Source organism: Scomber japonicus, chromosome 3, assembly GCF_027409825.1.
Source record: "Scomber japonicus isolate fScoJap1 chromosome 3, fScoJap1.pri, whole genome shotgun sequence".
Classification (NCBI taxonomy): Eukaryota; Metazoa; Chordata; class Actinopteri; order Scombriformes; family Scombridae; genus Scomber; species Scomber japonicus.
The window spans coordinates 17,552,697-17,563,331 of record NC_070580.1 but is presented as its reverse complement, the minus strand read 5'-3'; the positions used below and the strand labels follow the sequence as shown (position 1 = coordinate 17,563,331).

The window sequence follows — 10,635 nt, the reverse complement described above, 5'->3', positions numbered from 1 at the left end:
GACAACTACGCCTGCATCTTTTATAACATTTCTGCTCTCCTAAACACTTTATATGTGTTTCCCTGTGAGCTGTACTCAACATGGATACCAAGCAAACCTTTACAGGTCTTGTAAATATGCTGCGTTTGAACTTTGATCCTGGTCTTTATTTCTTTTTAAAGATCCCCTCCAGTCATGTTTTAAAATCCTCTGCTTGAATAAATTGTTTGGCTGTTTTTTCCCCCACAAAAACATTCAATTGCTGTGTAAAATCTTTAAAATTACATCTAGTCCTTCTCTTCCATTGAAAAATCCAGAATCTGTCAATATGTTATGTGTTATGTGTTATAAAAAGGTTTTAGCCCACTGCTGGATGCAAGATGTCTCCCACTTCTTCTCTGGAAGTTGCAGACAGGACCACAATTGGCTCCAAATGACTAACTGAGCACAGAGAAACTTTCCACTTTCAGCAGATGAATGTCAAAACAGCCTTCTAGTGAAAAACTCTGCATCTACATCTACATCCTTCTGCTCAGTGAAGCTCAAACATCCAGCTGAAAGGACCAGAAGAAAAACACATTTCTGACTGGAAGGGAAATTTACTATAATTAGTTTGCAATAAAAATACAAACAGAATTTCAGTGCGGGGAATGACATGCAACAGAAGTTCTTCACTGGAATGAATGTGGGGACGTTGTGGTTTTAAAGTACGCATTTTAAACCACTGGGTCAGCTGGATGCCTCTTGGCTATGATCCTTTGTTTGCATGTTTCTTCTCAAGACACACAACTCGAATGATCTGGAGACTCTAAACTGTCCATAGATGTGAGTATGAATGTGTCTGTCTGGCTGACTGAAGGTGCCTCTCATTTTGAGTCTGGTACATCATGGCAGTATGTGTGTGTGTGCGTGTGCATGTGTGAGAATACGGTGTCGTATTAGATGTCTAACCAGGTTCAGAGGGAATGTTTTTGTTTTTTCAATTTTGTATCTGTCCCAGTAACAACATCTCACCCTTCACCTCCCTGATGAGCTGAGAGGTTTTCTCCTCACAGTTTGCTCATTCATTTCTAGTTAGCAGATGTTTCTCATGTGAAGACAAGCTTTTGTTTTCCATAGTGTACTTTTCATCCTATCAGTGTCAACCCGCAAAAAAAACATTATACTGTTGCTCAGTCTTTATTTTTCTTTTCTTTTTTTCCCCCATTTCACATCTTAAGATTTTTTTTTTGGCTCTAATTTGCTTAATCTTCGTCATCCTTTGAAAATGACTTACTCTTGGACTTTGGCAAGGGTTTGACTGTAATGAGGTGAACTGATCAAAAAGAACTGAAAAAAAGATCACATGACTTCTAGACACAGGTGCAAACTATTGTGTTTGACTCTTTTAAAGACAACAACAAAAAAACAGACATCAAATAATATTCACATCACACAGTAAACATGAAATATGAGTATGAAATATGAGTCCTGTGGTTGAAGTACAGTAACAGTCCAACGTTTAGTCGAGGATTGATGGAAACTGCTGAAGGAAACAGCAACAACAATGCAAACATTGGTGCTTGATTACATATTAAATATGACCTTTAAATACTTTTTGTTTTACAATGAGTGTCTGGACAGCGATGTCTTAAAGGACACTTGATGATAATGTAGACTGAACCTGTGGCTGTTTTCACAATGCCATTTCCCTTGTTTTAACTGTTCCGCACTCAAAGTAATTCAAAGTAATTCATTGTTTCCACAGACATTTTAATATGTCAACATTATAAATTAAAAAAAATCTTCATAATGCATCAAATTGAAACAAATCTGCCGTGATCAGAAGGCTCACGCTAGTGGTTTTTGGGTGAAGCAAGCAAGATAAATGTCAGTGCCAACACAATTAATATGACTGTTAGAAATAGTTTTCAGCTCAGCAATAGATCTGTCAACACTTACAAATCCTGACGTGAGACAAGTTTTTGAACACACAACTATACAACAGCCTTTTTATGTTTCACTGATGTAGTCATAGATTCTGATCCCTGTCCACATTTGGTGTCGAAAAAGAAAAAGCAGGCAGAAACACAATCTGAGGTGAGCTTAAATAAGCAGTTGAAATGTTAATATTTTGTCCTTTTGGGTTTAGCACTCCAATGACAATCCCATTGTTTAAGTGCAACCTCCTTTCCCAGTTCTGCCATCATACGAGATAGTTCTAAATATTCCTCTGGAAATAAATAAATAACTAAAAAAATAAAAATAATAATAACTGCTGGTAAAATTTCCGGCACCTCTTTGCTAATAACAAATAACATTTAAAAACAAAGTAGTAATTTGACTTTTCAGAAACAATGGAGTGATACAAGGCGCCATCTAAAGGCCATGGTATAAAAGAACATCATCACTTCAGGCAGTGTGTATCACAGTCTTTGACATACATCTCAAAAAAGGAGCCATTGGTATAAAAAGAGGATTTTCAAGCCTTGGTGCTTCATCCACACCTTGTTTCATTGACATCGTCTCACAAGGCATCACTGAGAGTTTTCCTCTCATGCTCTGTCTACTCATTTCATACCAAGATGTCAACTAAGCTCATCAATTCTGTCTCATCGTGCTTGTTTTTTCCTTCTCTTTTCTTCTTTTATAATGAGGACAAATTAAACACGCACTTTGGTTAATCCGACTTTTCTTTTAGGCAGCAGTTAAAGATGCAATCACTTTTATTCTAATTCGCCAGCGTGCTCTCCTCGTCTTAAAATGCTTGCTGAAGAAACTTGCTGAGTGGCAGGCAGCAAAAGACAAGGACAAAAAGAAATACAACAAAGCTGCTCCCAGATCAAGTAACACCAGCTCTGACTCCAGATGGATGGGACCAAAAGTTTCTCCTCCTCACTCACAAATGACACAAAAAATTCTGGGTGACGGGTTAGCAAAATCATGACACAAAATGATAAAAACACCCCAAAGCCATCAGCTGAACCTTTGGCTCGGCCAGTCACGGAGCACAGGTATCATAGGTGAAAAGTTTTCAATGTGTTCTTCATGTGGCATTGGTAAGGGCACCTATGCTCTGTGTCTACAGGATTGTCACTCTCTAGGAAGTGTCCCTTTGTCCTCGTTAACGGTGAGTCCTCGTCATGCTCTCAGACGTCACTATTGCTTTTCCGTCTTTTTGAATAGTGCAAATTGAAGGAGGACACACATACCTCTATTCATATTAGAATAAAATGACAATGAATCTAGTTGCTACCTGTTGGTTTTAAATTTTTCCCAAAGCTCTCAAGGATGTAAAGCCAGATAAGATTTGACAAACACATAACGTAATCCCTTCATAACCTTGAATCAATCACAATGATGCTGTCACTTGCAATTAACTAGGTCTCTGTAAACAAGACGACATACTACAGCTTACTTTTTTGTTTCCACTCCAGAAGAGAGCCTGAAATTTCATATCAGGCTTCTGGATATTGACTTTTTAGCTCACCGTGGAGCAGTGCACTGATAGAATAAACATGCTAAATGTGCCCTAATGGCACAATGACTTTTTTTTTTACTACAGTGAAGCCTGAAAACCGCTGTCAAGGTGTTCAAGGGAAGGCAAACAAAAGAGTTTGTCTAAAATCTTATCTGACGGGGCGCAGCGGAGGAGAACTTCTTTGGCAACTCAGGAAGAGCAGAGGAACGTTCAGGGTAACGAAGTGAGTGGGGGCTAATTACGAGTCAAACACTGAAATCTGTTCTTGAAGAACAGAAGGCCATTTTTCGTGTGTGTGGCATCAGAGGAGGCCGGTGGGTAACGAAATTTGGCGTAAATCTTGTCGCTCTCTGATTGGCTGACCCAGGGGAGTTTGATTTTTGTTGCGTGGTTGACAATGACATCATCACAGGAGCCCACATGGAGAGATCCCAGGCCGTCGATGAAGAACTCTGAAAAACAAACAAAAACAAAATATTTCAAACACATACTTGCAAAACTTGGTAAAAGTCTTTGCGAAATTTAGTTCAAACTCACAGAACTATTTAAAATTCTGGTGGAGATCTCAAAGCTTCCAAAGATATTAAATATGTCAAGCTGACTATTGGGTGAAATAAAATGAAATAATGATGCACATGCACATGCCTAAATGAAGACAATGTGCAATGACTCGATTTTTATCAACTATTTAGCCGAGATGGAAAATGGGAAAATTGGACATTAGGGGATTGGAGTGATACAATCTCCTAATTGAATTTAATTCATTTTGATGCATGCATTTAGTTCAATTATTGCAGTACAGTGACTCTGTGATGTTGGCATGTGCTGATAAGAAAATTTCATAGTACAATTCTCCTCGCAAGAGCGATTTTGTTTTTGAATACCATCTCTCTTTAGCGTTTAAACATAATTTAGTGATATTTTTAACTAAACAGTGCAACCTGGTGGTCAAACAGTGTTGTTTCTAAGTCTGCTGTTTTGCTGGCTTTAGAGCCCATATTTTTAGCCTTGACATTTTAGCTTTTTTGTGTGAAATATCTCAACAGATATTTGATTGATTGCCATGGAAACTGGAGCAGACATTCATGCCTCCCTCAGGATGAATTGTAAAAAATGTGGTGATCATTAAACTTTCCCACTAGCATCATCATCATGTCAACATTTTAACATGTTTAATTTTTTTTTAGTTCATGACCAAACTCTGGCAAAACTAATGATATTCCCAACATCCTGAGCTGTTTGTGTTAAATGCTAATTAGCTAACACAACAAGATAAGATGGTGAACATGGTGAACATTATACCTGTATACCATGTTAGCATGTTAACATTAGCTTCCTTCAGCTCACTCTACGATAAGGGCAAAAATTTCTGTGTATCTGTCTCATTCAGTTCTTGTTGCCGTGCCCCGACTGCATACTACACACACACAAGTAGTGGTTATACTGGGATAAGGACAGATAAACAATTATGCACACCAAACTTGAATGAGATGTTTATCTCATGAGATGTGTCCACACTACTGTGACAAAAACACAGGCTGCAAATTTTGCTATTTTCTCAGGCTTATGACTTGTTACTATGTGTGTGCGTGCGTGCGTGGTTAATGTCTGTGGGATGGATGTCTGTCCCCTTCTGTCTTTGTGTGTGTGTGTGTGTGTGTGTGTGCGTGCATTTTATTGTAAAGCACATTGAGTTCACTTGTAACTAAATGCGTTATGCATGCAGTTTGTGGCAATATACAGAGAATACAAAATAAATCAATACATCTCTTTTTATGTTCAACAAGCAGAAACTTTCCTTCATGGGCATATGCATATTTCACATATTTTCTATATTTTCCCGTTGGTATATAAAGTAAACACATTTCTAACAGCTAAATTGTATTTACTAAGTTGTAGATTATTGTTGTGTTATAGTGTATAAAACGAGCACACAGTTTAGAATAGGGATATTTTCTTTACACACTAAATGTGTATTTACCAGCATGTTGCATGTTGTAGCATATATAAAGAGCTACCTTTAGTATTTAATGAGTATTGACAATATTGTAATAATGTAATAAAACTATACAGTAAATATTTTATATATTTTATTGAAACAAAATCTGATCGATCTTACAAAGATAGAACTTTTATGGTTGCGTTTTTTTTCAAATTTTCGATTTTTAAAAATATTTTCTTTGTGTTCCTTTCTTGACACTTTCAATTATATTCTGTTATCTACATTTGGCTTGTTTGATCATATGATTTAAATCACTGTTTGTTTGTCATGTAGTGTGGAACCAAGGAAGACAAGCAATCACTTTGTGGAAGCTCACTAAAGGATAAAGAATATTGCGCAATACTGTAATATCAGAGGTCCCATCTTCTCTGTGTTTTTAATATGAAAGTAATTCTGCTGAAGTGTTTGTACTGTACTCACCCAGGTGAGCGACTCTGGCGAGGCGTGGGTCAAAACCGACCTGCTGGACTTTGTCAGTGCGAGCCAGGAAGAAATTAATGACCCCATCAGTCACAACACAGTTGGGGAAGCCTTGGATGACATGATGAAATCCTCTCCTCATGTGTAAACAGTCACCATCCTCTTCACCAGGCTCAATGGATATAGTCTGTCTGTAGGTGGCAGTATAGCCTGTGGCCTCCCGCACTGCACCACCCACCTGAACACACACACACACACACACACACCCTCTGACGTTAGTGACTGGCATCTCAAGAGAAAAAACAGTAGTTATTTCGCCTGTCACTCACCAGATCCAGAGTGGTCCTCTCTAAAACATCCACAAGCTTCTCCAGCTTGGTGTTGGCTGTGAAAATGAAGTCATCATCCACCCACAGCACGTACTTTGTGGTCACCTGGGAAACTGCCAGGTTCCGTCCAGCAAACCAGCCCTACAGTACGACACACAGCACTTAGCTTGAGATCCAGACAGCAACAACAGGAACGTGTATTTTGTGAATCTTCTAACATATTTGCCATCCACACTTCCCTACCTTTCCAAAAGGCATGATGTAATGCTCGATGTAAGGCCCAGAGATGGTTTTGGGATTTTCACTGTCATCAGCAATTACTATGGTGACAGTGGGATAGTATCTTCTCACGCTGTCGATAAGATCTTGAAGCTTATCATAACGCAGGAAAGTCTTGGTAGCTATAGTAACGAGGGCACTGACATTGTAGTCTGCAGAGAAGAAGGATCAGACAGGAGTTACAGAAAATTCACCTGCAAATACATCAGTTCAGTTTTTACATAATGGAATATTTCACTGTGGTTATGGATGCCGTTTACATGCAGGTGGTGTGTTTGTACCTCCTTTGGATCCTGTGTTGTACAGTTTTGGTGTTACACCATGACGGATCTTTATACTGAAGGCGGCTTGATGCCCCTCTGTCTCAAACTGCACTGAAATATACAAAAAAAAGACTTTTAATTGACTGGATTAGCGTAATAGGATCTAACCTGTGTCATCCCACTGTTGTCATATTGAATCTCAATAGTTGTTTCTGTTGAGCTGTTATTTTTGCACACAGAGAAAAAAACCCATTGAAACTAACACGCTCTGTAGCTGGTAAATGATTGGCAGTCAACCAGAAGAGTAAATCTGATCTTTGGTTTCAGGCTTTGTGCCTGCTTTAGTTCATTCTTTCATTGAACTATTATAGCAATATATTTAGCAATAAGGCTGCTTCCTGATTGGCTGCCCACCTTTACACAAAAAGATGTCTAAACGTCTACAAATATATCCTCCCACCAACCTAGAAGGTTCATTAGTACTGCTTAAAAGAGAATTCATCTTAATTATTCCTACAATGAACAAATGAAGACCAGGACTATAAAATATATATACTTGAAAATGTAGTATGATGCCTCAATTACATTAATGACATACATGTTTTATCCAAAAATGTCATCCATACATTTTTTTTTAAGTAAACATGACATGTTTCGAGGTCTCACCTGTGTCCACTGTGCTGGGGTGGAACAGCGTGTTTGTGTAGGTGACAAACTGCAGCTGTCGGTTCAGGTTCAGCAGGACGCTGCTGGACAGCGACATGTGCATCTCACCGTCACCTTTGACTTTCACCCCATCTACCTCTGCTGCCACATTCAGCGTTCCCAGCGTGGCAGTGATGTTTACCTGCAACAAGATGTACAGAGAGAAGGTGAGATGGTGGAAAGACAACAGATATGTAAAATATGTTAAAGATGCCATACTGAAATACTCACTGAATAATGGTCTCTGGGAAGGTCTTGTAAGGCCAAGCCTGAAAATGTGATTACAATTTAAAGAATTAGTTGTTGCAGCCATAAGACTTTATTTAGTCCACATCCTGAACGGAAATTGAATAAATGTGTGCTCTCTAAGGGGATAGCATACTGCAAATTGTTTTCAGTGCAGACTGTGTGTCAACATGTGTTTATCTGCAGTTTTTTTTAATATAATCTATACAAATACACCTCTTCGCAGATTTACTTTTCAGAGTCCTATTTTTGATATTATTTGATAGGTGCTTGGTATTTGGGCCTCACATATGCATAAATGAAAGACAATACTCAGTCACACAAACATGAATCAGTTCTAGGCTGGTGTTAAAAACTGGTGATAACTTTAGAGTGCATCATTGTATATTTAAGAACAAGTTGGGAGGCAATCGATGGCAGTAAGAAGGGAACAACACTATATTCATTTTATTTGCAAAGCACTGTGCAAACCTCTAACACAGGGGTGTCAAACATATGACCCGCAGCCCAGAACCCAAGGGTTCGAATGCAGCCCACTGGATAACTTTGCACAGTGTAAAAATTGCAAAAAAGTAATTCCAATTTTTTCAACTTGATATAATTATTCTTTAAATCTGAATCAAATTACAAGTCATTTTTTTCTTCAGTGGGCTCGGACACATTTTACCAGTATCTGTTATCAGGTTACCCCTACAGTGGATGGCTTATTATAGTAAAGTTATTTATAGGTGATTATACAATGGTTTTACTGGTCTGGCCCTCTTAAGATGAAATTGGGCTTTACAGTATGTGGCCCATGAACTAAAATGAGTCCGACACCCCTGCTCTAACATATATAGCTCATGTCTTCACTTCACACTACACTAAATCCTAGGATTATCTGGTTCTTAAAGAATGTCTACTACTACTTTCTAAAATATACGAACTGATCCCTTACATTCATTTCAAACAGCAGATTTAGTGCAGTGTGAATGTGTGTGTTTTGATGTCTTGGGTTGAATGTCTCTGATTTTGTATATTTACTGTAAATCTTGTTTTTATTTTCTGTATGTCCTGTATTCAGGGCAGCTGTGGAAAAGACAACAAACTCTCAATGAACCCGCCCTACAGAAATAACAGTTAATAATAAATTATCATTTTAAAAAAAAGTAGCTTTGTTGAACTGTTGTGCAAGCACTACCACAACATCTGGTTTTAACAGTTGGACAAAAGTCTAATCTAACAAATGAGTCCTGTGTAAATGTGTGTCCTGCTCCATCTGCAGTCATACCTGGGATGATGATTGTTTTCAGGGGTCGTACCTCCACCCCCTGTGTTGGATACTGTAAGGGATTGTTTGCCTCTGCAATAATGAGAACATCTGCAGATGACTGTGACCTGAGGGGGTGGGGATGGGGGGTGGGGGGAGAATCAACAGCAGCTGTTAATAAAAGACTGTATCATTCTTGACTGGATCAGTTGGTGGTGGAATAATGAATCCTGAGTGGTTCATACCAAAAGGTTATTGTTTATGAGGGTTAGAGTTAGGGTTAATTTATTCAGACCAGAGAGGGTGAGTAAATAAGAGAGAGAGAGAGAGAGAGAGAGAGAGAGAGAGAGAGAGAGAGAGAGAGAGAGAGAGAGAGAGAGAGAGAGAGAGAGAGAGAGAGCACCTTTAATTATGACATCTCTATTTTACGGTTTGGTTTACCTCTTCTGAAAACTCTTGTACTCCTTGGCCCGTCTCCTCTTCATCTCTTCCAGCTCAGAGGCCTCAAAGGCAGTGTGCAGTGGGTAAGCTGACACCCGCGGGAATAAGAGTTGGGCGAAGGGCAGGTTCACTCCTCCACCCTCACCCTCACATAAGCATCCGTTACGTGCCAACAAGCTGGGGAGCGAATCATCAGGGAAACGTATGTGTGTGTGAGGTAATCAGATTTACGCTGATGTCTGCTGTGCTGAAGCGTTGATAGATGAATGAAATGAACATGTTTTTTTTTTTAAATGCTTCTTACCTCGCCACATTGTCCCTCACATGAAAGGGGATGTTGCTTAATTGGTGGTCTGGTTCTGGGAGCCTCTCCTCCAGATGCCTCTCTACTATAGGCCCTGGTCGCTGCCATACATCCACTGTGGTGTAGCCCCGGGTGGGCCATGAATGGAGGAGGGCCAGTACCAGCACCACAGACACCAGGATGGCGAGCAACAACGTCTTCCTCAGGGAGCGCATCCTAAAACCTGAGACAGATGAGGCCGATGAGAGTTTACAGAATAATCATCACATGCTGATATGTACATTGAAAGAGTTAGCGGTCAATTCATCAGTAATACATCTCCAGAATAACAGACAGACGACAAAATCCTCAGTCCACAGTTGCAGCAAAAATGCATATTTCAGCCAGACCTATTATGTGATTCAGCAGCCTGAGAAAGACAGATCGTGGGAATCTCCCAAATTTGTCTTTTAAGTACAAGAGTCTCTGAGGTACTGCACCTTCTTTCACCCACAGCTTGGCGAGGACACACTGTCCGGAAAATACTAAATACTTTGTGGTAAAATGTCTGTGGAAGTCTTGATTTGACAAACTCATATTAGCCTTACGTAAATGTTTGTTTTCAGTCTCTTAAAAACATCAAGGAGCAACCAGTAAACTATTCAAAACACACACGAGCATGTGAAGTATTGTTTCAAGATGGACTTGTATAAAACTCATCCTCCAATCATCGTCCTGGCTCCAAACAGTCTCCAAATGCCCTGTGGTTACATTTACAGTGGAGCCACAGAAGGAAATGGCTCTCAAGCTCTGGAGAAGTCTTATAACAACCCATTCATTTGAATCAGGTGTTGAGAAGCAGGGAAACATGTAAAACATGCAGGGTAGGGGTGCCCCAGGACCGGGACTGAAAAACACTGCTCTCGATTGTATCCATGTTGCTCTACAGGGCATCAGAAAATGCTCTGGCATCACAATC

At 39.4% G+C, this 10,635-nt stretch overlaps 1 protein-coding gene across 1 annotated transcript; it reads right to left on the bottom strand.

The window, feature by feature from the left end:
- Positions 1-3,392: 3,392 nt before the first annotated feature.
- On the bottom strand, positions 3,393-10,190 carry b4galnt1b (beta-1,4-N-acetyl-galactosaminyl transferase 1b). Its single transcript, XM_053316426.1, has 10 exons — positions 9,678-10,190; positions 9,374-9,550; positions 8,954-9,060; positions 7,669-7,706; positions 7,399-7,579; positions 6,751-6,843; positions 6,434-6,621; positions 6,191-6,331; positions 5,862-6,099; positions 3,393-3,891 (listed from the first exon to the last, which is right to left on the bottom strand). The coding sequence occupies exons 1-10, from the start codon at positions 9,890-9,892 to the stop codon at positions 3,674-3,676; spliced, it is 1,596 nt and encodes a 531-aa protein (XP_053172401.1). The 5' UTR covers positions 9,893-10,190; the 3' UTR covers positions 3,393-3,673.
- Positions 10,191-10,635: the final 445 nt, after the last annotated feature.